Genomic DNA, 27,909 nt, shown 5'->3' with positions numbered 1-27,909 from the left:
TCCATCGCCTTCACGCCCAAGGCGGCGCTCATCCTGGGCACCTCCATCCTGGAGCTGATCGAGCTGCGCCTGCCGCTGGGCACCACCGGCTTCCGCATCACCCTGGCGCTCTCCGCCCCGCTGCTCTACTGCCTGCTGCGGGCCATCGGCGCCGAGGGCTCCGGGCAGCTGCTCCTGCCCCCGCAGCCTCCGCCGCAGCACCGCGCCGCAGCCGCCTTCCTCGCCACCTGCCTCGATCTCCTCGACAGCTTCTCCCTGCTGGAGCTGGTGCTGCAGCCCAGCCGCCCCGCGCCGCTGCCCGCCCCGCTGCGCTACCTCCTCATCGCCGTCTACTTCCTCTGCTTGGCCTCGCCGGTGCTGTGGCTCTACGAGCTCAGCGCCGCTCGCCCGCCCGGAGCCGCACGCCTCGCCCTCCACCTGCTGCTGCCCGCCGGGCTGCTGGACGCGCCGCTGCTCGCGCTCCGCTGCCTACTGCTCCTGCGCTACCAGCAGCCGCTCTCCCTCTTCATGCTGAAGAACCTCTTCTTCCTGGCCTGCCGTGGCCTGGAGGCTCTGGAGACCTGCTGCCTCCTGCACCCCACCGCCACCCTGCCGCCCTCCAAGTATGGCTCTGCTGCCGGGCCCCCCTCCACCGCCCCGCTGGGCCACGGGCTGTCCGACGTTGATGTGGGCCCCCATGGTTACGTCAATGCGCTGGCTGTCACTGCTCAGGGCTGAGCCTGCTGAGCCCCGCCAGTCTCTCTGTGTTTCTGCTCAGGTTCCCTCTGCTATGGCCAAGCGTGGGAAGGACATGGACACCCTGCCGGACTCCTGCTGCCCTCCCTGTCCTATAGACAATTCCGTCAGCGGAAGCTAGATGTGAAGCCTGCTACCTGCAGGAGTCCATGGCCGATCTTTCACCCCTGGAAAACACATCTGCCCCTCACCATGGATCCTCTTCTGTGCTTTTGCCCCTCCACACTGCCTGGAGGATCCCCACCCTTTCCCCTCCAACTCCCCACCAAGACATTGTGTTGCATTGTGACCATAAAGGTTTGGTTTTTTTTTCTTCCCCTAACCAACAGGGACCAGACACTCCCCAGTCCTTCAGGAACAACTGTTGACCAGCGATGAGATGCAAGAGGGGCCCGAGCAGCAGAGATGTGCCTTCTTGGTGCGTGCAGAACAAGAACAAACATGCTTGGGTTCCACCGGTCCCGCAAAGCCACCCCCACAACCCAGCAGAGCTGGGGAGACTGGGGAGGAGCAGCTGGGGAACACCTAGAAGCACGCCAGCCATCTGCTCATTTCAAGCCTTGAAGCCACTTCCTCTGAGCTGTAAATGTCTACCTCTGTGCTTCAACCTTTGGCATCTTACGTTGACTTCACGCACTAAAGAAACAAGTGAATCCAAAATGGACACAGTCGGGGGGATTGCTCCCACCGAGACACTGACTTCTGGTGAGAACAGGGTTTAGGCAGCCTCCTGCTGGCTTCAGACAGCAGCGCCCGCTTGTTGGGGCGCTCATTTCTCTGTGAATATGCATGTTTGTGGGATCAGTGTTGGTTTTCCTTTATGCAGCATAGGGACTCCTTTTGTGTAGGGCGGGAGGGCTGGAAAGGTCCCTCCTGACCTTTTCCCACATCTGTTCGAGGGAGCAGCAGGGCAGCTCCCAAATGGCGGTGCGGGGCTGGGCGCTGCCTGTGGCCTGTGCTGGCTGAGCACAGAGCAGGACACTCCAGCACCCTGCCCTGCAGATGTGCGTGGTTAAGGGTGGTGGGGGAGCGGTTGGTTGTACTTATTGTCTCATAGAAACACTTATCTTTGGTTTTAAGCTCCATGCATGCGTGGGGTGGGTTGCGGCCTGCTCTTCAGCCTGGCTCCAGCCACTCCCCAATCTGGCTGCACTGAAGCAGGAGCACAGAGGCCATGTTTGGAAGAAGACCTTAGGCTCCCACAGGCCTCTTTTTCGCTCCCTGGCCAAGGCTGCTGTCATTGGCTTCCTGTCCAGAGCCGTTTTTCAAGCTGTCCTGACGGCAACGGGCAAAAGAGCCCACCGCCTCCTCCGCAGAGCCAGCAGCAGGACGCAGGCACGGCCCAGTCCTGCCCACACCCGCCTCTTCCAGGGCTCCAGCCCCTTCATGCAGCAGACATGTTTACAGCAGTGCCAACTTCCAGCTCCCCCCCGGCAGAACCACGTGCCCTCAGGTGGCCGACAAGCCTCCAGGGCTCAGGAACAACGGGGTGACAGCGTTGCTCTGCTACGAGCTGAGAGCGTAGACCTGCTGCTCTCCCCCTGCCAAACAGAGCCAGCACAGACTCGGCTTAACTTTCCCACCAGTGCTTTATTTTTAACCTGAGACCTCAGGTGGGCACTTGTGTGAATTTTGGCCAGTGGCCTTCTCTTCAGTAATTCCTTCTTGTCTGGACAATCTTGGTGCTGTGAGTGACCGTGATTGTAAAACTAAGTACTGTGAACTTTTCCTATGTGATGTGAGCTGTGTCTAGGGGATGCTACTGTCCAGGGCAAAGGGGTGCAGTCGCAGGTCTGTTGGGGTTATGCAGAGGCTGGTTTCCTTGCACCTGCCTTTTCCAGCATTATACAAATAGTTAAAGCTCAGAAAGAGCTGCAGTACTGTTTAGGGAGAATGAGAAGACATTGCATCTAGGAGTACTCCATGCTTCAGTCAAATGAGCGTAATATGTGCCAAAAATACAGTGAAGAAAGAAAAAGCTATTCATCCCCAGCTCTGTTTTGCTGTTCCTATGGTGTGGTTCACAATAGCACCGCAGTGAGTAGAGCATCCCTAATACACGCAGGCATAATAAGCATAGCTGAGACACTGGAAGAATCACAGCAGAATTACTACTAATGCATCTTACTTATTCAGTACCCCCTCACAGCTGCTCTTTCAATATTGAGTGCCTTTTTCCATCTAAGACATTAGTGAGAAAATGGCGTATTGCAAACTTAAGTAGCCATGGCATATTCAAACCTCTGACTACATTGAAATTACACTTCAAATTTGTCCCCTTATGCAGTAACTACCTGGGGCAGATGACACCACAAAATGATGATGCTGTCGCATCAAATTCCTCTGTAGAAAAAGTGGTTCTTTGTAGCCCCATTACTTATAGGGTGTTAGAAAATGTGCTGTTTGGGATGTGTGAAGCTTCTGTAGCAGCTGATTGTACAGAAGCCCCCATGCAACTATCTACTGGAGGGCAGTGCTACCTTCCAATTACTTACAGAGAAGCAATTAAAGCTCTGCAGTCTCTCATTCATAAGCCTGCCCCACCTTTTAAACTCCCTTCTCTTTGTTAATTGAGCTCTCACGTCCATTTAGACCCTTCTGCTGCACAACAAATCTATCTGCAGAAGAAAGGGACAGTAGTGCTGTCCAAGAGCAAACAATACCTCACCCAACACACCTTGCACGCCTACTATCTTGTGCCCAACATTAATTACTGGTCCAGGTCAATAACACTTTGCAATATCAAGTTGTGCCATATGAAAATATACACCCCTTGGGGTCCTGTTACAAGGCTTGTAGCAGAGCTCAGCTATTTAGCATTCTGTTGCTCTGCTCACAAAAAAGACTATTCCCAGGATGGGAAAAAGAAGTGAGAGATGAGGCCTGCGGCCAGTGGACACTTGGCATCCCCCTGGCATTAATCAGAAGCTGTATTTTTTAAAAAGCAAGATTGTTAAAATAAAATTAGAAACTTGTGACTGATTCTGTCCTCTTTTGAGTCTTGCTGAGCTCTTCAGTTTTGCGTTCAGGGACCAACAGATGCATTAGTGTTACTTGCTCTCCTCATGTTTGGTTGCTAAAAGTGTCTGGATTTTTCCCCTCAAACAAACTTCTTGTAAGTGAAAGTGAATTCTAAAAGCTGCAACACCAAGGGGACTACTTGAGAAGGGAATAATGAAGACATAAAAAAAAATCCAGATGACACTTCTGAGCTTCCTACTTAGATGATTCACAGAAGTGTATACCACTTGAAAAGAGCTCATGGGGAAAAAAAACCATATCATTTAAATGCTAATTACTGTAAGATAAAAGAAATTTTAAAAGCTGGGATCAGCAAGATGGCAATTATTCATACAATCTGAGAAATGAGTTCCCACTGGAGAAACTCTGAGCTCACAGCTACTACTTGCTTAGCTCCCAGTGGATTAGGTCCTGTGCAGACAGGACTCTAAGGTAGTGCCAATTTTCATACAATAAGAAAGCTTGGAAAAGACCTCTAAGATCATCCAGTCCAAATGTCAGCCTATCACCACCATGTCCACCATACTATGTCCCTCAGTGCCACATCCACATGGTTCTTGACCATTTCCAGGCACATCACCATCCTCGGTATCCTCTTCCAATGCCTCACCACTCCTGAGAAGAAATATTTCCTAATATCCAACCTGAGCCTCCCCTGATGCAACTTGAGGCCATTACCTCTCATCCTATACCTGGGAGAAGAGGCTAACCCCCACCTTGCCACAACCACCTTTCACGGAGCTGTAGAGCGATAGTATCTCAAGTTTGGTTGCATGCAGTACCCAGTGTTCTGAGCATTTTGCTGCAGAGACAGCCAGTGTTTCTTGACAGCTCTGCCTCACTGTCCAGGCCCCGTGCAGAAATGACATGCATTCAACTTCTGTAACGCCCATTTGGAAGGTATATGCTCTTCCCACACATGCCAAGGTCCCCAGGTGTCCCTTGCAGGCATGTTTTGGTGCTTGCCAGCTGATCTGGTTCTGGTTCTGTCTCAATTTTGCCAGAAGAAATCCTTATCTAACAATTAAGGCAGAATTGAGGACATACAAGTATTTAAGTAAATATATCCAAAAGCATTCCTGTTTTTAATTTAAGGAAAAAAACAAGTCATAAACAAAAGTATAAAATATACATAATAAAACATTGGTTGCAAGTCAAATGAGCAGATTATCTTTTGAGATATCAGACTTTTAAAAAGCCAAAATAACATGATCTCAAAATCTCTTGACAAGTAAACTTAGAAGGGCAGGAAGATGACAAACTTGTCTGAACACAAAGCAGAAAGGCTTGGAGGTGCTTGTATCTCATGAACTGTAACCAGCTGGCCAGACTGCAGAAAGTGTGACAATACCTACAGTAAATGCTGGCTCCAGCTAGTCCGCTACTCAGTCAGTGCTACATGGGCCAATAGAGGATCACTTGCATGGAATAAGTCTTCCTAGTGCATCAAGCTCAATCTTGGAATTGACAGCATCACTGCTCTGGCAGGATCAACTCCATAACCTCTTATTGAGGGTGTTTTCACAATGGTTAGCCTGCAATACCTGTGCTTGTGTCTATACTCGCACAAAGAACATCTCACACTCATTTCTGCTCTGGATAATGTCAGGGAATACATCAGCAATTTGGATGTTCATCAATCGCGGCCATCCCATCCCCCACTGGGATTCACCTGTGAGTGCTGAGGGAGCTGGCAGAAGTGACTGTGAGGCCCCTCTTGATAATCCTTGAATGACTATGGCAACTGGGAGAAGAGCCTAAAGAATGGAGGATAGCAAATGTCCTATCTTCAAGAATGACAAAAAGGAAGACTCAGGCATCTATAGACTGGTCAGCCTCACCTTGATCCCTTGGGAGTTGATGGAACTCATCCTGAAACCATTCCCAGGCACATGAAGGGCAAGAAAACCAGGAGTAGTCTGCATGATTTCACCAAGGAAAAGTCATGCTTGACCTATGATGAGTTCATATGATGAAATGATCAACCTGGGATGAGAGGGGAGCAGTGATATCACCTTCCTGCACTTCATTAAGACTTCAGTAATTATCTTCAGTAATACTGTGCCTCGTAAGATCCTTATAGACAAGCTGAGGAAGTACAAGACGGTTTAACACACTTCAAAAGCAGGTAAAGAACTAGCTGAATGGCTAGGACTACAGGGTGGCAATCAGTGGTTTAGTCTAACTAAGCAGTAACTAGGAGTACTCCAGGGGATAATACTGGCTCCAATCTTGTTTAACATCTTCATTAAGGATCTGGCTCGAAAAGCAAATGGTATCCTGGGCTCCATCAGAAGAGGGGTGGCCAGCAGGGACAGGGAGGTATTGTCCCCATTTACTCTGCTCTCGTGAGGCCCCATCTGGAGAACTGTGTCCAGGTCTGGAACCCCCAGTACAAGAAAGACAGGGAGCTGTTGGAGAGTGTGCAGAGGAGAACCACGAAGATGATCAGGGGACTGGAGCATCTCCCATACAAAAACAGGCTGAGGAAGCTGGGCTCGTTCAGCCTGGAGAAAAGAAGGCTGCAGGGTGACCTCATTGCAGCCTTTCAGTACCTGAAGGGAGCCTACAAACAGGAGGGGAATCAACTCTTTGAAAGGATTGATAACAGCAGGATAAGGAGAAATGTGTTTAAGTTGAGGGAGGGAAGATTTATGTTGGATGTCAGGGGGAAGTTCTTTACAGAGAGTGGTGAGGTGCTGAAACAGGCTGCCCAGAGAGGCTGTGGATGCCCCGTCCTTGGAGGTGTTCAAGGCCAGGTTGGATGGGGCCCTGGGCAGCCTGGTCTGGTATCAAATGGGGAGGTTGGTGGCCCTGCATGTGGCGGGGGGGGTTGGAGATTCATGATCTTTGAGGTCCCTTCCAACCCTGGCCATTCTGTGATTCTGGATGATGGGGTAAAGCATACCCTTAGCAAGCTCACAGATACGCAAGTCTGGGAGAAGCAGCTGATACACCAGAAGGCTTTGTTGCCATTCTGAGAGCTCAGCAGCCCAGAGAAACAGGCTGACAGGAAGCTCATCAGGTTCAACATGAAGTGCAAATCCCCACACCTTAAGATTAACAACTGCAAGCATCAGGACAGGCTAGGTGCCCTTTGAGGAAAAGGACATGGAAATCCTAGAGGACCCTGAGATGAGCATGAGCCAGCAACGTGTCCTTGCTGCAAAGAAGGCTGAAGGTATCCTGGGCTGCATTAGGCAAAACACTGCGAGCAGATAAAGCTTTTCCTCTACTCAGCACTGGTGGAGGCATGCCTGGAATACTGTGTTCACTGCTGAGCTCCTCAGTGCAGAAGAGACATGGACATACTGGACAGAGTCCAATGAAGGGCCACAAAGATGGCTAAGGGGCTACATCACCTCTCTTACAATGAAAGGCTGAGTTGGGTCTGTTCAGCCTACAGGAGGGTTGGGGGCCATCTTACCTATGTAGAATGACAGAATCATTAAGGTCGGAAAAGACCTCAAAGGTCACCTAGTCCAACCATCATCACCACCTACCACCAACACTGCCCACTAAATCACATTCCTTAGTACCACATCTACACGTTTCTTGAACACCTCCAGGGTTGGTGACCCCACTACTTTCCTGAGCAGCCTGTTCCAATCCTTCACCACTCCTTCAGAGAAGAAATTTTTCCCTAATATCCTTAATCTGATTCTCCCTGACACATCTTGAGGCCATTCTTTCTTGCCCTATTCTAGGCATTACGTGCATAAATAAAGGGAGAGTACAAAAAAGGACAGAGACAAGCTCCTTTCATTGGTGCCCAGTGACAGGTCATGAGGCAATAGGCACAAATAGAAACAGGAGTTTCCTTCTGAACACCAGGAAGCACTTCTTTACTGTGCAGCTAGTAATGTACAGGGTTGCCCAGAAAGGTTGTGAAGTCTCACTGCTTGGGGATAATCAAAAGCAACCTGAACATGGGCCTGGGCAATCTGCTGTAGGTTGCCTTATTTGGGTGTTAGACCTCCACAGCTTATTTGGTCCAACCTAACCCATTATGTGACTATGTAGAGACAGTCCTAACCTAGCTGAAATTTAAGGCACACATCTTTAAACACATTATTAAAAAAAAAAAATGTATATATATTAAAAAAACCCATCAAACTGGTTTGATGAAAAGTTTGCCACTCTAATTCTATAATCTGATTCTTGGCCTTGTTTTCTGTCCAGTGCAATAAAATCATTACAGTTGGAGGGAGTTCTGAAGGCACTAGTGGATGAGCTAAGGTTATTTTTCTGCAGTGAGGGCTCAATATGATACATGTCCCCCAGGAGCAGAACTACTGCATGTTCAGTCACAGTGATGGCTAGTATTGTTGCTTCTCTCTACACAGAGATTAGAAGCAGAGATGTTCATCAACTGCTGGGCAACCCTGCTTCTCTGCAGCAGACAGGAAGATCCCACCAATTAGTCACATGTAATACAAGGAGAAGGATGGCATTGGAAATGCAGTTTCAGTGCTGGATGCGATACTACCTTCCATCTGTGTATTTCAGATGGAGCAGGTCCCAGATAGAGCCTAACAGTCCTCTGGAGATGGGCTCATCTTCATCAGCTCTGCTGGATATCCTGACTCAGAGCTCCATTGAATGTCCTGGAAAAAAAGCTGCTGCTGGAGGCTCTTTAGACTGTTCAAGACCTCTGGAGAGAGTTCATGACAAACCACCTGATTCTCCTGATCCTCTTCTTCCTCTTCCACAGGGTCATCAGGAGGCAAAGGAGAACACCTAGAGATGTAACCCTGGTCTGACTGCACTGACTGTCTTTGGTCTTTGCACTGGTCTTCGAAGATCAACTGGTGCTGCTTTTCAGCCTCTTCTTGGCAGAAACATGGATCTGAAGGAATGACACTCTGCTGATAAAGAGAGTACATAAGCCCATTCAGATGGTGCCTCAGTTCACCTGAGAGGTTTGCAGGACTCTGGTCATCTGTTGCTGAAACATCACAGTCATCATGGAGGATGATGTCATTCCTCATTGGAAAACTTGTTTCCAGAAGATGAACTCCTTCCATGCAGTCCTCATTACTCAGCACATGATGGCCAAAAATATTTTTGTCTTCCATGGAAGAGACTGGCTCTACTCTCTGAACTGGAGCAGCCTCATCCAAAGGATCAATCAGAGTCTGAGAAGCTGGATCTCCACAGAGATTAAGCTGAGGCTGTAGTATACAACCTCTGTTCTCACCTTCACGAATGTGGAGATTAACGACATAACAGCAGTTAGGGTCAGGTTCTCGTAAGTGCAGCTGCTGTTTCACAATTCCACCTGGTTCACTTAGCAACGAATCCACCTGGCTCTCTCTGTTTAGGGACTGCAACTCTTCATCATTATCCAGGTTGATGCTTTCAGCCTCAAACCAGTCCGGGTGCTCTGTCTGCCAGTTTCTGAACTTCTCAACTGCCTCTTTCAACTTCCTACCACTAGGGGTATCAATGTAGTTTTCAGCTGTGATTTCCTGGATTCGATGGATGCGCCCAGGCTCAAACTTCTCCAAGTCCTGAATCCGAAAATAAATATCCTCAAACTTGTCCATCAGTTGGTACCTGGATGTGACATTGAACAGATCAGGAATATCTTTCTCGCTACTTATCCCATCAAAATAGCAGACTATATACATTCCAAAACAGGCTGGCTTCTTGAAATCTGGCAGGATCAAATTTAAGGCTGGGGTGAACAGGTCTCCAGTTGGCTTTTGCTGATCTTGCTTGAGACACACAGGTGCGCTCCCAAGCATGGCTTGCCATTTGGCCTGGGTGCCTTGTGAGCATAAGATTATGATCTTTGAGGATAGTTCTTCCATTTCCTTCTTCTGTCGAGTGAGCCAGGGTAATGGCCCAAACTCTGAGATCTGATGATCTTCTAGCAGATCTAAGGCTACAGCAGTGCCACAGACAGTCATCAGAAACTCAGCAAACTTCAACACCACATCCACGTAGAGCAAGTGATCGGCGGAATACACGATCCAAACCTTTCGAGGCTTTAAGGGTGGTAGAGGAAGGCTGGTAGGTGGTACTGCTGAAAGACAGAAATATTAATCCCAACCACATCCCTGACATTGTAACGATGCCAACCAGTAGCAATCAACATAGGAGAACATTAAAAAAAGGTTACACTAAATAGCAGTTCTGAAGCTAATTTGGCAGCATACAGAGACAACACACTATTGTAAAAATTTTATAGTAAAGTCCTGACAGTGGAACTGTGATTTATATTGACCTTTGGGTAGTTCTGAAATTTCATCACACAAAAGTAAAACACATGGGCTTCAAGAGGCTCGCACCTGCAGCTATGCTCCCTGCTGGGGAGTTCAGTGCACCTCAGAACAATCTCCTGCTGCTACTGCTTAGATGATCAAAGATTCTTTTGCCAGCACAGCCTCAGCTGGGTCACTCACTTTACAAAACAGTTATCTCCCATCTGCCAAAGATGGCATTCCAACTTGCATATTCTCTGTCTGATGCTACTTGTTATTACAAAGTGTCTTTTGACTAACCAGGAAGATCCCAAGGCCACATTTTGGTTTTGAGAAGCACCTACAGAGGAGCAGAGTCCAGGAGAGCCCCTTTCTGAACACTTGTGAGACTACCAAAATACATTACATGTATTTGGCAGCACAACTTACCAGTCTGCAAATCATAGTGGCTACACTTTCCTCGCCGGTGTCCTGGACGAAAGAGAAAGTCACTGTCAGTACTGAAAGTAAAAAATAAAATCAACCCCTTCCAAAGGCCACATTCAAAAATCTTTAACTGCATGGGGTAGAAGGCAACAGGGACCAGAAGGATGACCCAGGGAAGAAAAAGTCTAATACAAAATATACTAAATGAATGAAGACTTGTATCCACCAATTTTGCTACTTCTCTACATTTCTCCATGGAGAGAAGAGATGCACACAAAACCAATTTTCTTCATCTTCCCCTGATCTGAGGAGTACAGAACCCCCAAACATTCTTCTACCTCTCTTTAATGCTGTAGAGATGGCATTTTCTTAAGAGGCTTACCTAAAATTTTACCCAGCTAGCTAAAATGTCCCTAAATACATGTTACAGATCAATTTTATATTAAGAAATATTCCAAAATATTTCCCATCACTCATGCTCCTGCGATAACTGCTCCATGGTAATAGCATAATAGACCAGGAATTAGCTCTTAATCACTCACTTCTCCAGTCTGTGCAACAAATATTTTTCGTGTCGTGTTTTTCAGTGAATGTGGAAGAAGAAAAACATTACTTAAACTCAAAAAAGTAAGAAAGGGAAATTTGCAGAGACTCTGGGTGGAACAGAAGACTATGGTCTGGACAAATGGGAAGTTTCTGTCCTGTAAAACTCCTGCATAAAATAGGAGAAAAAATAAATGGAAAGGATATCTGTAGCAATCTGTGGGAATCGAAGGGCTGAACTATGAAGTTTCTTTTTCCCCTCACGAGCTCTGAAGATCTATATGAAAATGGAGTACCAGACAGCATAATCCATTGAAGACTTTATTTAGATAGGTGGATAGCATTAAGATCTTACAAATCCCATGATGTAGATCAGAAGAAAGTATTTACGTTGACATTATTTCAGTGGCAGTACATCAAAGTAGGAAGAAAAAAACCAGAGGAATAATTACAGACATAGGAAAAGTAGTTTTAGCACCAAGTCTTTTGTTTCTACTTGGTATGAGTCTTACCTGCTCGTTTTTTGGTCATACAAATGACACCTGCTATGACTGATCCCACCAGTAACACACAGATCCCAGTGATACACCAGTACACCCATATCATCATATCATCTGTAGTACAAAAAGAGCATGCAGACATTGCTTACACAAATACAGAGTTTCACTTGGGAACAGAAGTTTGCTGAGCAGCGGGGACCAAGGGGGAGTTCTGCCCAAAACTACAGGTAATCCAGTACTTCCCTCCTACAACAGGCCACACCACAGTCACTCATCACGACATCCTGCTTTTGTGATGCTGCTTTGCACCACAAACTTGTTCTACAAAGAACTGTATGTGCAACACATAGAAAACACAGACCAATGATCTTTCTCTCTACACAGAAATGTTTACCCAGCTTCGACAGGTACGCAGCCCACGTCCTGCCTGTTCTGCATAGCACATCTTCACATCTTTCAAAAAAATTTTTTTTTTTTTTTTTTTTTTTTTTTCACATTTTGGGTGAGGAATTTTTTTCAAACTACAGGTGCTTTTTTTAAAATCAGGTGTCACTGCAGCCAAAAAAGGATGTCAAACCATTATGCACGTGATTTATCTTGACATCCGTAGAAATGAATATATGCAAGCTATTCTCTCCAAAAGCTGCTTAATATTATATAATTAAAAAAAAACACTTTAGGCAAAGCGACAGAAAGTATTTTATATTAAGACTCGTCTTGTCAAAAGCATTTCTCAAGGAATTTTATGCAAGTATCTCAAAAAAATGCTCTCTATGTTTTATGCCTTCTTAAAGCTGTGAAGTAACTGTAATACAATTCATTTTGATCTCAGTGGTACAACGAGACATTTCCCAGCATTGGGCCAGGGAGGATCATTTGTTATTTGAAATGACAGTAAAAGTAGTAAGAGATGATTCAGGGTATTAGGAGACCTTACCTGATGGGCCCACACCTGCAAAAGACAAGAGTTATGTTAAAATTCAGTTCTCATCCATACAAAATATTGAGAAGCTAATTTAGAGAAATGGAAATTCTCACTTGGAGCTGGTGAACATGGGATGAAAGTAGAGTGCCTCAGACAGTCTGTACCACAGATGGCAAAGAATGGCTGAATCTGCAGGCAAAATAAATTCAGAAAACAAAAGCTATTCTTAAAAGCAATTCTGTTCCAGCTTGACTTTCCCCTCTGCCCCTACATTCCCTTTACTTTACCACAGGGGGACAGAATTCCCACTTCCCTTCTGAAAACAAAATTAATCAAGAATTCTTACAGTGCTCACTATGAATTAACAAGGCAGGGAGCTTCTGTGGTTGTGCACCTGTCATTCCCACTTTAAACTCAGACTTGGCAACTCTACACTAAGGAAAAACCACTGTCTACAAAGAAGACCTTTATAAAATAGTCTTTCTGCCATAATCATTATTTCCCTGATGTAGGTAATAGCTCAGAACAAAACACCATGTGAAAAATACAGAATTGTTAAGCTACGCATTGCCTTGCTGAGGAAGGAATAACATAGAGACAACAGTGAGATTGTACCTGTACTTTGTAGTTGCAGCAAGCTTTCAAGTTCTTCTCCATTTTGATTGTGACATTTGCTTGTGGTTGCAGTTCGCCCTGCAAAAGTCAGATATGAGTTAATGGACAGGAGAAGAAAATGGAATGAAAGAAGGAAAAAAGAAAAGAAGCTGAGCAGAGAATACAAAGCATTACAAAGACACAGACATTTCCAATTATTGTTAAAAAAGGTCTGGCCACCATCACGTGTGACTGACATAGTAACACTGTTAAGATAGCACACTGAGGTTGCACAAGTTAACAGGAAACAAATCTGTACATTGCATAACTTTAAATATGTTAAGAAACTGTAAGCTTAAGTTAACAATGTTACTATCTTAAGTTATTTAATGTGTAGATGTTTAATTAAAGTGTGTTTCTCATGTGTTTAATTAAAAAAAGCTGTCAACACTGCTGCCACTGGCACCACAACAGAGAAGTTTGTCCTTTGTTGAGAATTCATCAATTTAATAATAACATAAATATGTTCTTTCCACTGCTCAGCAAAGATATACTCCAAACTGAAGTTTATTAATCTCTGTCTGGAAAGTGTGCACACAGCTGTACCTGCTGTAATAACATGACACGCATCGGTACATGGAATATAAAAACTTCAAGTATGGAAGAAATGGAACAATTAAGCAAGCTGAATGCCAGTTTACCTGCCCTGCCCTCAGGAAGGGTGGGGACTAGTAACAAATATTCAGTACCTCTCTTCCATCAGATGCCTGAAAGGGGAGGGTTTTTACGCCAAAAGGCATTTTGCATCTGCTTTGTGCTTCTCAAGCACACAGGTCACAAGAACTGGAGGAACTGATTGACAGTTTAATTGAAACACCTGTTACAAATGAGTGTCTTGTTCTTAAAACACAAAAAAACCCAGCAAAACAAAAAACAACCAAACCACCAACTCTCCCCATACCATCACTTTTAATGAACTACTTCAACGATTTATCATAGCTTTGTACCTTGGTTTTGGTTAACTTATTTAGTCCTACCTCCCAGGTGCTAGCTTGACAAAGGTAATAAAGGCTGAAGAGTCGTAGGTCAAAATTCCATTTCCACTGCAGGTGCTTACACTCTGCCTCACACATTAAAAAACAAATCTCTCAGAACATCTTTTTGGTCTTCTAACCATCAAGTTCCTGATAGAAATTTCTCTTTTTCAAAGGCAAGATAATAATCTGAAAAGAACTTGGAAATTGCTGTGCAAGTGCATGCGTTACATCTCCAACTCCTTTAACAACTGTTAAAGAAACGTTTGTCTAAATTTCCACAGAAGATATAATTGATATCTTTTAGAAAGGTAATTACCTCTGTGACATCACGTGTGATCATTTTACACTTCCTCTCATTCAGGAAACTGGTCACATGAATTTGGTATCGGGTTGGCTCCTTCCATGGGTTAAAGCTCACAAGCAGAGTTATATCATCTAGACTTTTAGCTTGGATCTTGGGCTCCCACAGGCTGCCTGGAAATAGTGGAAGTATTCTCAAGTTTCTCAAATGTCAAAAGCATTTCAACAGGACATCCATGCCTCTGACAAATTCCTACCTGTCTTTACACATGGGGTGGTTCTTTTCATCAGAGAGTCCTTGCAATCTGCAAGACAAACACACCATCAGTGACTAGTCAGAAACACTGTACTGCTGTTTAGGAGAAATACCCTTTTTCTTAGCAGAAGCCAGAGACACACCTTGATAAGTAGATCTTTGCTCCAAAGTAGCAGCAAATTTCAACAGGAGAAGTATCAGTTTGCAATGCATAAACTAGTCCTTCCACTGATGCTAGGTTTTTCATTGTAGAGATACTAACAAAGAAAAGACTAAAAAACATGTAGTATTTATAATGACAATAATACTTGACAGCTCCTTCTGAGAGAGGGCTTTGGTAGAGTCGGGGTCATAGTAGAATTAAAGCTTCATACTGATCTCTGCACTGAAAGCACCACTGCCATAACTTCCTTCAAAAGTATTCTGTCACATTCTGTCATTAGTAGGTTGGTGTCTTCTTTGAAACCCAAATTCTCTTCTTCTTTATAATTCTATGAGCTTAATTTAGCAGACTGGCCAGGGCCTCTTTGGGACCTTTTTCAAATACTAATACAGAGTTATGCATTCAACATTTAGCAATGTGGAATTTACAGTTCTCAGCCTAAAGTATAACCCTCTTCCAAGGCATGAATACAAATCAAAAGAACTCTACAACTGCTTGCTTAAACAGCTGAAAGAAAAAATTATGGATCTTAAGTTTCCATCTTTCAAGTTTAGGCCCCTGTAATTCAAAGTATGGTCTAATCAGCAAAGCTCCCTGCAGTTGCTGACCTTGACACAATGCATTAGGTTTCTGAGGAACAGAAGGAGGATAAAACCAGAAGAGCTCAGTATGACCACATACAATAAGGATAGGATGGCTGAAAACTGAATGCCCTCTCACTTTTTTCAGCACACACTGACTGCCACACCATCTACATCATGTCTTCTAACTGCAAAGTCATACTGCCAACTATAAGCAAGAAAGAAATTATGAACCAGTTTTTAAACCACATATAGAATGTATTTATAAAGTAGCTAATACAGCCAGAGCATTGAAGATGCTCCCCATCTTCAGGGAAACAAATTCTTCTTAGTCATAGGAAAACATTCCTATATAGAAGAAAGCATCAAGCAGTCAGCTCTATCAAATTTCTTGGTAAATCTTATCTAACTATACCTTTGAAATCAAAGTTCAGGTACCTAAAATTTGTTAGACTGTGGATTGACTATCCACATCTTCTTCTTCTATTCTAAAAGGTTTGTATCTGTTTATCTGTTAATTAGGGGAATTTCAGAGGAAGGCTCCTCCTCCTGCTCTAAACAGCAACTAGGTAGGGTCTAGTCTCCCTCATCCTGCATGTTTCTACCATCTCTCTCCACAAGGTTAGAAGCCTGCTTATCTTTTTCCCGTTTCTGGTACTTAAGACAGTGCTGTTGGTCTGCCCATGTCACTGCATGATAGCATCAACCTCTCTCTCTCCAGTTGATACATATCAGCCTGGTGATTTCCTCTCGCAAGCTAGCCACCTGCTCAAAAAGTTCATCCAGCTGGGCAGGTTTGCACCCATGAAACCCTTCTCTTTTTCAGGCCCTTGGGGAACTCGAGTCTTGAAGTTCCATGCAACTGAAGGTCTAGGCAGCTCTGTCTCTCAGGTGCTTCATCTGGATGCACGTGTCAGCCCAGAAAAGTTGTGGCCCCTCTGTATGGGTTTCTGCCTCAGCCTGACTGTTGTGACAGTTGGTCACTTTGTTTGTTTCAACAGAGCGCTGCATCGTAGTGCTCCCAGATAAGAAGAAAGCAGTCTGCCCTGTGCATGCTCAGACTGCTGTGCCATGCCCTCCCCGTTTGCCCATCCCAGCCAGCACACTCCCAGTCACTCATCCTCCCCCTAGGAGCTGCCTTTGTACGTGCGGGAGTGTTACACTGCTGCTCCAGGCTCCACTCCCATTGCATCACCAGCTCTCATGAAGACCAGTGACCCTGGGCAGGTCTCTTCTCACTGACTCCTCCCCCCCCCCCTAAGGGAGGCCGGTATCACACGGTGATTCCCCCTTTCTCTGTATAACACAGCTGCACTGGTGCTGAAAAATATTATTATTACTTTATTACCAAACTTGCTCACAGTTCATGGGCCTACTTTGTGGGAAAAAGAAACACCCAAGAAAAACAATAAAACAGGTCCATTAGCTAGAAAACAGAGCTCTAAGCTCAAAGCCTAAGGAAAACAGGGCATCTCTTACCAGGCATTGTGAGAGACACGGACTTGCAATTGTAGTCTCCCTTTACACTCAGTTTGGGTAAGTGGTAGACAGTCACTTGGTAAGTCTGGCCAGGTTCCACCTCAAAGCGGTTAAAAGTGAAATTCCACTGAAAACAAAACACACTCAAAATGAGACTGCTGTCAAGAAACTGAAATTAACAGGTCCTGCCCCATTCTGTTGTCTCGTATGAACTTTTTTCTAAAGCTTGACTGTAGAAAACAACTCAAACGCATTAAATCATTAAATGTATCACTCCTCTGGTCTATCTCAAATTCTTACATTTGGAACGAAGGGAAAAAGTATTTCTTAGGAATCTCTGAGCTGATACAATGATCTCACATCTGTGAAACAATTGTGTGGAGTTCTGTACTTGGCCATTTTACATATATATACACACATACTAAGTTTATGCTGTTTTCCACGTATCAGTAAAGTTATTCAACTTCTGGAAGAGGGAATGGCTTCAGTTGGTAAATGAACTTTGGCCCAGTTCTGGGTGATAGGGAACAAACTCCAAAATCCTCCTCTCCAGTAAGGAGATGTGGGGTGCTCAGTGATTTTCTGATGAGCTCCCTAAATCAAGCACAAGTTGGAAGGACCAGGTTGGTGCTTTCCTCTCCATCAAGAGAGTACAAGAGAGAACTTGACTTAAAAAGAAAGGCTGAGTTTGAAAGGAGGCTGAGTCACAATGGCCAAACAGAATGCAAAAACTCCCACAACTGTTTGCTTTAAGCAACATCCAAAACAGTGACATGTGGTAGGGACTGAGAGCGACTATTTAAACTGAGAGAACAGTAAAAGCGAAAGGGAAACTAAGTAGAGCAGCTTGTAGATGGATACATGCAAGTGTAGAACAAAATGGGTATGACACCAGACCTCAGACCCAATATCTTGATTGTTATGCCAACTCTTCTGACTAACCAGTCTGTACATAAAGAGGAAAAAAAAAAAAAAAAAGGTAGCCTTGCTACAAGATAAGAAAAGCGGAACCAAACCCATGGTAGTTCAGGGCCCTTAGCACTCACCCGGCCTCCATCTGGGCGGACCTGAAGAGGCAAGTTGTTCTGAAATTCAAACTGGGCACAGATCTGTTGATTGCTGCTCACTTGCATCACAGCCAGCTCTGCCCCTCGGAGATAGCGGATGCTAGCTGCAGGCACACAGACAGAGACGTGTTTTCCCTTTCCTGTCAGCTGCACGTGCAAAGGCTGCAACCCCACAGAGATTATCACTATGCCTGGACTTGTTGCAGCCTTATTCCTTTGAGCTGCTGGAGATCTCAGCACAGAGGTAACTGGCTATTAAAAACCAAGTGTGCAGGGCTGACTAACACCATTACTAGCTTACAGGTTGTCCTGCAGAGCAAGAGCTCCATCCATGCTGATGAAGGGGCAGAGCAGCAGGCAATTGCATCCTCTAGGCACCCTGGAAATTCTCGGCTTGTTTGGTGATGTATTTAACTCTGCCTTTCAATACTGCTTTATGTGGTTTTGGTACCAAAGCAAATCTTGCTTTATTTGATATAAACAATCCCAGTGAGCAAGTTCATAACAATGGCTGCACCAAGTGATTGGGTTCAAGCACTGGAATGGGCTGCACAGGGAGATGGTGGAGTCACTGACCCTGGAGGTGTTCAAGGAACGTTTGGATTTTGTGTTGAGGGACGTGCTTTAGTGAGTACTACTGGTGGTAAGTGGATGGTAGGACTGGATGATCTTGAAGGTCTTTTCCAACCTTGGTGATTCTGTGATTTTGGGTTACCTGAGGCACACCTGCTTCTTAGCTATGCTGAGGTAACAGCTCTATACTACCCTCAGACACAGATCCTGCAAAAGCAGAATTAAGCATGTTTGTTTCCTATCTTGAATAACTGCAAAAATAGGAATGAGAGCACATAAGCAGAACATCATATATAAACAAAAAATCCATTAGATATTTGGACAGTAAGAAAACCTGACTAACTGGTACTCGTTAAGACTCTAATAAGTCAATTATTTCTTTACCAAGACAGATGTGCATATGGGAAATTTAAGTTACAACAACTAGATTACCCTAAATAAGAGGTATTTGCACTGGGTTAACAGCACATGAATATTTGCATGCTCTCAAATTGACTCTCATTTGTTCAGTTTGCAGATGTAATTCTCCTGCATAAGACTGCAGCAGTCAGTACTATTGCAAAGCTCGTAGCACAAGTCTTCTTCTTCCTCCTTGCTATGGTGGTAATGGTACGTGTCACTCTTGGGTTAGGTTTCATCTGCTTTTCCCATTTTAAGTGCCATTATCCATGCTAATGGGAGTGTTTTAAACTTCTGAATCCCCAGCATACGCCAAATCCTGATTCATTCCTCAAGAAAAAACAAACCTACCCCTCAAGCAAATGCAAAGCAAAGCAGCAAAAGCCCAGATTTCAAGCTGTCCTTCCACAGCTCAATCAGTAAAAGTCTTCAAGTCATGATTCTCCTCCCTATCCTTCCTAGACCACACCTCATTCCTCTGTTCTGCTTACCATCGGTGGCCACCTTCCACTCTATCCGAAGCACTGGGAGCAGCTCTCCATCTGTCTGACGGAAAACATCAGAGAACACATCAAGGCTACTGGGAGCAGAGGGTGTCCACGTCTGATTCTGCAGCCAGCTCCTCTCTATGCAGGTACCTGCCCAGCAAATAAAAGCCATTATCCAGAGGAGGATGGATTAAAGTCTGCTTAACTGCAGTTGCTGCCTGGGTGAGGGTTACTCAGAGGGCAAATCTGAGTAATAGATTGCTTCACCGTTCAAAAAGGCAGCTTTCAGCACGTCAATAATTTATAAATTGCCTGTAATATTCTCAACTCAGGCATTCTGGTAACTTGTATTTCCTCTTTTCCTTGGAATCCATTAATAGATGATCACAGCTAGCCTCGTTGGGTCAGGTAGCTTTACTCAGTACCTCCCACAGCAAGCTCTTATCTTGCTGCTGAAACAGAACTGTGCTAGAACATCAGCACTCATTTCAAGCTTTCCAGTGATAACGTCAGGTACTCAAGCAGTTCTTTAAACAGTGTAATTAACTTTTGGAACAACTGCCTTATTTCTCATTTGAATACACATCTGACTTCAGCGTCCAGTGACTGGTCTTGCACTGCCTTTCCTAAAGGAATGAGCCCTCTGGACAGAAAAATAATTTATGTCAGTCAATAGAATGTTAGGGAAAACAGGGCCTGTAATCCCATCAGAAAGTGTTATCAAGTATGACAGGCATTAGATGGATACGATAAGTGAAATGTTGGACAAAAGTGGATCATCTGGGCACGTTAAAAATAGCTTTGCTGAGTATGAGTAAAGCACCAACACAGGAAGAACCAGGCTGTCAAGTCAAGGAAGAGCTCCAAGAGGGAAGTTGTTACTGCTCAAATGTTTTAAATAGATCTGTGATGGTGGCAAGAGCCAGAATTTAAACCAAATTCAATCAAGGGAGAATTCTAATGGTGGAGCTGCAGTTTGGCTTTACAGTACAGCCTGGAAACACAGCAATGCCCAGCTGCCAATGGGAAATATGATCCAATCCCATCCCACCCAGCCCCTTTTCTTGGCAAAAAATGTTTAGAGTCTGTGACCTACAATAACTTCAGTTTCCTTTTCCAGTTCATACCCAGTAATATACACTCCTTACACTCAGCTGTAAATCTTCATGCTCCCTTTAAAAAAAAAATTTAGCTCAATAGTTTTCCATTGGGCACTATCACACAAGTAGTAGTTTGAAATGAACATGTACTGAAAAACTTGTCCTCAAATTCCATTTCTTTAAAAATGGGCTCTCTTGGATTTAAAAATAAACTAAACAAGTTGGGTTGCGTGCTTTTTCCCACACTCCAACTCTCCCCTGGGAAAGAGACAATTTTCCATTTGTCTTTTAGCTGGAATTGATCATGGATCAAACTGAAGACTCCCCAAGCAATACTTTGCTTCACATCTCTTTGACTCCAGCAGGAAGGACTTTCTGTATGAAGCCAGTTAAAAAAAACAAAGGGTTGATCTGATGAGAATGTGGCAATGAAGAAAAACATGACTTACTATTTCCTACGAGGCACTTTAAGTCCTGTTGGGGGAAGGAAAAAGAAAAAGCATATTACTCATTAAATAGAAACTGAATTGAAAATAGTTTGCTTCTCTGTGGTAGCGGGAGGAAAGCAATTTAGTGAATAGCAAGGCATACAAGCTGGCAGAATCAGCCATCACATATCCACATAAAGTTGTTCTGCAGAAAAGCAAAGCTCGGGTTTGGGTTTAGCCACTGCCCAATGACCCGACGCGTGCCTTGCACATTCATGTGGAGATGATGGGGGCTCTGCTTGGTTTCTCCACATGTTTTTTTTTCCCCACATGTGTTTTGCTTATGCTGGCAGATCCCACCATCAGTAGGAAAAAAGCATGAGAAGTAGCTTGGTAATGTGATCCTAGTGATAAGAAAAGTTTTTGCCGACTACACAGATCAAGATGAAGGCAAGCTTTCCTCCCACTCTCTTCCTTTGCCTCAAAGGAAGGGGGATGCTGTCAATGCACTGTGGTCATGACATGAGACAAGGCAGTGTTGCTTCTGAGCTCTGTGCAGCTTGTTATGGCCAATACAAGGTGTGCTTGGGGCTTGGCTTGCAGGTACAGTCAGACATCACACCAGCCACACTGACCACACTGACACTAACCACTTGGTTATTTCAAATGGGAACACAGCTCTGCTAGCTAAGGAAAAGCACACATGTCATCAGTGGTCATATTTCAGCAAGCACAACTATGCTCTTTCAAACCTTGAGCAAAAAGCAAGCAGATTCAGCATTAAGGTCCTTGTGCTTAAAAAACAAACAACAAACCAACAAAACCACCACCACCAACCAACCAAACTGAACATCTCTTCCAGGCTTTTATGCAAGTGGAAACAATACCAAGGTGTAAATCTTCAAGCTTCCGTCACAAGTAACACATCCACACTGCAATAAATAGTGGCAGTATAAAAACACTTGTCTCAAGTGCTTGAAGACTATTTCAATACACTAATACAGATACACTGAGAAAGGTTCAGTGCAATATTTATGTTACGTAGTACTGATCAACTTCATTACTGCTCAGAAAACCATCATTTCATTTCAATCACAAGGAAGAAATCTGCCCAATCGGCCACCTTGCATATTTAAATATAAATCTATGCAGGCAGAACCCTTACCTTCTCCTGCACTGTTTCAGCTCTGGACTAGTGGTTCAGAGCTCACTGGGACAACCCCAGCCCCAGGCTGGGGTTTTTCTCATTGCAAGATGGGGCCTTGGGACAGGTGGCACCAAGAGGCACACAGCAGTGCCCTGCTTTGGGCAACAGATCTGTACTGTAACTGGGAGCAAAATAAATCAATATGTTTAATGTCAACGCGAAAAATGGGCAGGAGGAACTTGACTATAAAGGTCAGAACAGCCACAACTGGAGGAAATACCCTGATAATCTGAATATCAGATAGCAACTTAGTCTGAACTACTACTCCTACAGCTACACCACACTTAACTACTGCAGATAAATCCTCCACTGTTTATATCTTTTTGTACTTAAAAATGGTGTGTATATTTAATAGAAATGTTATCACAACTTTGTATCTCTGAAATCAGCTATAGTTTTTGGCTTCTTTTTTCAGCTACTGGAAGACTCTCATGTAACATCTGCAATGGAAACATTTGGCAATGGAAACAACGTTGAGTGCAAGCAAGCAAATGCTGGTGAACCGTGACAAAATTATCCATGCTACCTTCACAGAAAGATGTATATTAAGTAAATTATTCAAAGTGACAGTACCATTTGTATAAACAGATGCACTGGTTTTGGCTGGGATGGAGTCAATCCTTCTTACAGCAGCTGCATTTGGAATCTGTGATGGCAGTAGAGCCAGTTACCACAGCCAAGCAGTGCTCGTGCAGCACTGAGGCACCTCCTCGCTCCTCTATATGCAGCTCCTTACAACTGTGTGCTTGACCCACAAGTCTCCTTTCTGTGACCCTCTGGCTCTCCCCAGGTGGCTAAGAGGAGCAAGTGAGCAGAGGGGTGGGCTGAGCAGAGCAACAAAAATAACGGGATACAATCCACGGGTTTGGTTTGTAACCTAATTACTTTTGTTAAAAGCTATCAATTATTAGTCATTTTGTCCTCCTGTTGTTTCAGTTATCAGTACTTACTGTAAACTGCCCCATGATACAGTCCTTATATAAATTATAATGCATTATTTGCTTGAAGAGCACCACCATCTGCTTTTATCTGCATGTTGGTGCTTCTGTTTATCAGCAGATAAGACAATTAACCAAGCAACAGTTGCAATTTGTTTTGTTTCATTATCAGTGTGAACATTGAACCAGCGCAACAGATCAGTGGACTCTCTTCCTCCAGTTATACTGCCCTGAGTGAAGCATTTCCAGGATGAGACTCCTCCCTTTCTGGTGTTCTCTGAAAAAGAACAGCTGAACACGGAACACTCAGTCAGTTAACGATAATTCAGAACTGAAGTCTGACAATTAAGATGGCTTAAACTTTCAGCACTGATTTTCTACTGAGACAAACAACAAGGTGTCACCATGCCCTAGACCCACCTAATGATTTTTCATATTGTCTGATTGGAAGGGACCTTTAAAGGCCGTCTAGTCCAATCCCCCTGCAATGAACAGGGACACCCAAGGTAGATCAGGTTGCTCAGAGCCCTGTCCAGCCTGACCTTGCGTGTCTCCAAAGATGGGGCATCCACCACCTCTCTGCGCAAGCCATTCCAGAGCCTCACTGCCCTTATCATTAAAAAATATATATATATAATCTTATATCCAGTTTAAATCTCCCATCTTGTAGTTTGAAACTGCTCTCCCTTGTCCTGTTCAAGAAGCTATCAGAGTGTTTTCCCACCCCATACGCACCAACCACGATGGTTTACTATGTTGTTAGTAGTTAAGAATTTAATAAGGTTGCCACCAGAAGGGAAGGACCCTCTATCCAGAGGGCAGCCTGCACTGGCCCACTCCTTTCCCAGCCCCAAGGCAGTACAGGGATGACCCAACAGCCCCGAACACCCAGAAGAAGAATCAATCCAGTCAGCATATCCTTACTGTTGGCCACTGGAAACCAACAGGAGATGAAGCCACAATGCTGACTCAACTTTACACCAAAAGAACGTAACTCCGGAGAATGACAGCTAAAAACCAGGAGGCAATTAAAGACAAAAATAAGTCAGTTTTGCAGTAAAACAAGTTAATTACCTCTAGAATTGCATGAGCTACCTCTTCAGCACTGGAGGGGAATACTGCTGATTTTCAGCCTTATCTGATGCAGTTGCTCATTCAGACTGCATTAGCAAAGCTGCAGTCAGCAGAAACAATTAACCTAGTTTCCCTCCATGAGCAAACACAAGTTCAGATCATACAACAGAAATACAATTACAGTGATGGTTGCTTCTGCTCGCCCACACACAACTAGAAGCGTTGACAGAGCCTATACATGTCAGGCTGCACAGGATAGACAAGCAAGCAAATGGGAGGAGATGGCAGAACAAATGCAGAGCTCTGCACAAATCTGGAGACGGAGCCTGCAGCCAGGCAGGGTGCTGTGTGTGTGCTGGTACAGAAGAGGCTTTAACTGAGATGTTCTCCCATACTTCCTATTGTGTCTCAAGACGAAGAAGCGAAGCTACAGGGACACGTGCTGCCTGGAACCTTCTGGCAGAGGAGCACAGGCACGGCCAACTCCTCCTGTTTTACTTGCCATATTTGACAGAAAGCCAAACAACTGTTTCTTTTACTTTTTCAAGCCTTTTTCTTCCTTTTGACATCAGAGAAGAACAAACCATATGCCAAGGAGAATCACATGAATCTGAAACATATGAGAAACTGCATAACAGCAGCACGTCATAACAATTCAACTGAAATAATTGGAGGCCAAGATTTCCCGGCAGGATGCTGTGGTAACTAGCAAGAAACTGAAGTAAGCTGGGCAGGCAGCCAATTTTATCTTGAAGAGCAACTGCTGAGTGGAAAGAGCTCCAGCTCTCCAGATCTGCCTCTCACCTCCAGGCCATGCTGCCTCTCTGATACAAAGTCTTCTACAGTTTCCCTTTCCTGATTTGTCCGTTCAAAGCAGCAGAGATCAATAGGACGTGAACACATAAAAGCAAAACTTCATTTAAGGCTTATGGAAAACTATTTTCTACAAATTGTATGCGTTTTAATTTAGAAGCTATAGAGAAAAATGTTCTCTTCTACAAATCCTAAGCAAAATAGAATCCAACTTCAAAAGCTGAAGTTACTTTGTTAAAATTACTTTGAGTGTATTCTTATATCATGTTTTGGTAGCTTTGATCACTGATCCTTTTTAGGCTATGTAATCCAGAACTATCTTAGCAGCTCTAATTGTGAACAAGGTCAGTGGTTCCATCCTACACAGCAAACTCTTGCAGAAAGCAATAGAAGGTCAATAGCAAAAGCAAAGTGAACATGCTTGTAAAAGAGGCACAAGTAAAGGCTTCCTCACATGCATCACCATCACTCTTCTCTGGAGACTTAGTGAATATCATTGAACCAACAACAGTAACTCCCATGACCCAACTAGGCAACACCTATCACAAACCTCACATCCCGCTGACACCAGGTACAGTGCCTCACGACGGGCACTCAAGAAGAACAGCCAGATGGAATGTGTTTGTGCCTGGGGAGGAAAGCCAGCACCACCTCCCTGGAGATGACACGTTCCAGTAACAGTTACTGGAAGGAGCTGCTTGCAGCCCTGCTGCTTAGTCTACAGCCAGACTGGCCGGATGGAGCAGTGGCGAACAAGGAACATTAAGTGCATTTGTTGACACTTTAATACGCGGGGCTCATGCTACTGAGCATTTATTTTACTTCTGTTACAATTAAAGGTGTCTGTGATACTGATACTGTGATACTGTGACACTTTCACTCCTCTGCCTCTTGCTGGAAATCCGCTGCTGCTCACTCTGCCCTTCCTCAACGCCTGGCAGCAGCGGGTGAGCAGGAGGATGTGGTCTCAGCACCCAGCCCAACTCTGACACCACAGGAGGGGCTCCCTGCAACCGACAGAAAAGGGAAACGGCTACCAACTGCCGCAGCCTCAGTCAGTCGCACTTCTGCATGTGTGTGTCAGCAGCAGTACTGTTCCCTTCAGCAGAGCTGCTCTCAGGTTTGTTTTTTAAGCCAGCTCCTCTCTGAAAGCTGGAGCTGCGCTGGGGAGTCCCTCACTGCGCTCAGTGGTCTGTCTTCCCTTTAAAAGAAAGAAACTGAGAGCCAGGGAGATGGTCAGTTCAAACATCAAGGACTGCAGAAACTCCACACTGCGCTGCTTTCAAGCTCTGTGTGACTAATGGTGTTTGGGATGCCCACGCAGTTTTGTAATGTGCTCTTTGCCTTTTCCAAGAGCTTTCACTTTGTAATTTCACAACATCCAGCCCAAAGTAAAAATGTGGAAACTGCTTTTAAGGGGCTATTTTCACACAGGAGCATAAAGCAGCAGAGGAGAGGTCAGGTAACATGGGAACAAGAGTGTGACCAAACTTCAGGAAAGGACTGAGTAGACAAAAGACAGAAAATGAATATAGGAGAAGGTTACAGATGAAGAGTGTCACATTTTAGGAGGGGCCCTGGCTTCCTGGGAGGCCAGGCAGATGGCACCAGGAGTACAGGACATGTCTGTCAGCCCAGCACTCAGCACGTCGGTCTGACGCGGGCGGGACAGGAAAATATTTCTACACGACATGATGGATACTGTGCTGCAGGCTTCACTCAGTGATGCGTGCACAAGGCTCTGAAACAGCCTGCCACTGAGCAGATGGGACTTGTCTCTCTCCACGCCGCTGACCACACGTACCCTGATGTCACACACAGAGGGAAATTCCTTTCTCACGAGAGCTGGGAGCACACAGCCCTTCCAGGAAGCAGAAGACGGACTGCACTACAAGAAGCAAACCGCTCACAGACCCATTCATAGCCGCACCACCCCGCAGCAAAGGAATACAGCTACACCCGAGCAGCCGCTTCCCCAGCGCTGCGTCCCCGTCCCTCCCAGCAGGCCGGGAGCGGGAGGCCGCAGTGCCCGGCACAGGAGAGGCCCGGCCCCGGGCTCGGAGCGGCAGCACTCTGCCTCTCGGAGAGGGCCCCGACAGCCCCACGCTCCCCGGGCCCGAGATGACCCGGAGCTCCCCACGATCCCTCCCCGGCGCTTACCGGCTGCGAGCACGTGAAGGGCGGCGCGGCGCCGAGCAGCAAGCGCAACGCGGCGGCCGCTGGCAGCACGGGAAGGACGAGAAGGAACAGCAGCGGAGGAGACAAGCCCGGCCGGCCCGCGCCCGCCATAGCCCTGCCGCCGCCACGACCTCGGGGCTTCCGGGCTCCGACCTGAGCGCCGGGCGGGGCCGACCCGCACCTGAGGAGGGGCTGCGCGGCGGGGCGGGACGCTGGGTGCGGCCGGGACTCAGCGCTGCTCGCTGGGGGTGCGGCCCAGGGGAGGGCGGGGCGGAGGGTTGCTCGCTGCGCTGAGGCCTGCGGGACGGGGCTGCGGGGGTTGCCTGTGGGGTGCCGTCCTCCAGCTTCAGGAGAACGTCGTGAGCAAAGCGTGCGCCGATAAAAGTGTCGTAGTTATAGGCAGCATTCCGACACAGGGTTGTATACTCAAGTGTTCTGGGCAGTTCTGCGTGCAGTCGGCTCAAAGGAAGCTGTGCAATGCTTGCTGCCGGCGGTCTCACGGGTTTCACCCAGTTTCACACCTTTCTTTGCTCTGCGGTACACCCACAAGTGGCTTTCACCACCAAGTCTCCACGTGGCTCTTACACAAAGCCCAGGCGCTGTGAGCCGGCAGCAGAGAGGAGCTGCACGCCTTGCTCCACCAACCGCCGAGGGCATAGAATCACAGAATCATTAAGGTTGGAAGAGGCCACTAAGATCATCCAGTCCAACCATCAACCCAAGGGCATGGTGCATCCTTGGGCTTGTAGTGACAAAAGACTGCTCAAAAGCCTGAGCCTGGAGGCATGGGAGCTCTGGTGGTCCTGTCCTGTCCTCCAGCTCTTCATGCTGGTGGTGGCATCCATGGCTTGAGATCACCTCCTGGCTCCAACCGG

At 45.7% G+C, this 27,909-nt stretch overlaps 2 protein-coding genes across 3 annotated transcripts; one reads left to right on the top strand and one right to left on the bottom strand.

Moving 5' to 3' along the window:
- On the top strand, positions 1–717 carry TMEM121B (transmembrane protein 121B; the record flags this gene model as incomplete). The annotated part of the gene is made up of 1 exon (XM_042838084.1): positions 1–717. A coding segment is annotated over one exon (717 nt), but the record flags the coding sequence as incomplete, so codon positions are not given.
- Positions 718–7,500: 6,783 nt separating this feature from the next.
- IL17RA (interleukin 17 receptor A) lies at positions 7,501–27,145 on the bottom strand. Of its 2 annotated transcripts, none has more exons than XM_042837882.1 (13): positions 27,017–27,145; positions 20,846–20,870; positions 19,300–19,446; positions 17,816–17,940; positions 16,770–16,896; positions 14,548–14,595; positions 14,307–14,464; positions 12,975–13,052; positions 12,473–12,548; positions 12,372–12,386; positions 11,447–11,548; positions 10,395–10,436; positions 7,501–9,784 (listed from the first exon to the last, which is right to left on the bottom strand). In XM_042837882.1, exons 1-13 carry the CDS (start codon positions 27,143–27,145, stop codon positions 8,289–8,291), a joined length of 2,568 nt encoding a protein of 855 aa, XP_042693816.1. In that variant the 3' UTR covers positions 7,501–8,288. The 2 variants fall into 2 exon arrangements, with proteins under 2 accessions (XP_042693816.1, XP_042693817.1); XM_042837883.1 differs by lacking the exon at positions 27,017–27,145 and adding an exon at positions 21,666–23,459 and having other exon boundaries at positions 7,501–9,787.
- Positions 27,146–27,909: the final 764 nt, after the last annotated feature.

The sequence above is a fragment of the Centrocercus urophasianus genome, unplaced genomic scaffold (assembly GCF_019232065.1).
Source record: "Centrocercus urophasianus isolate 14NV4802_14NV808 unplaced genomic scaffold, USGS_Curo_1.0 seq_73, whole genome shotgun sequence".
In the NCBI taxonomy this organism is placed as follows: domain Eukaryota; kingdom Metazoa; phylum Chordata; class Aves; order Galliformes; family Phasianidae; genus Centrocercus; species Centrocercus urophasianus.
The sequence above is the reverse complement of the archived record's forward strand: the minus strand, read 5'-3'. Positions and strand labels throughout refer to the sequence as shown.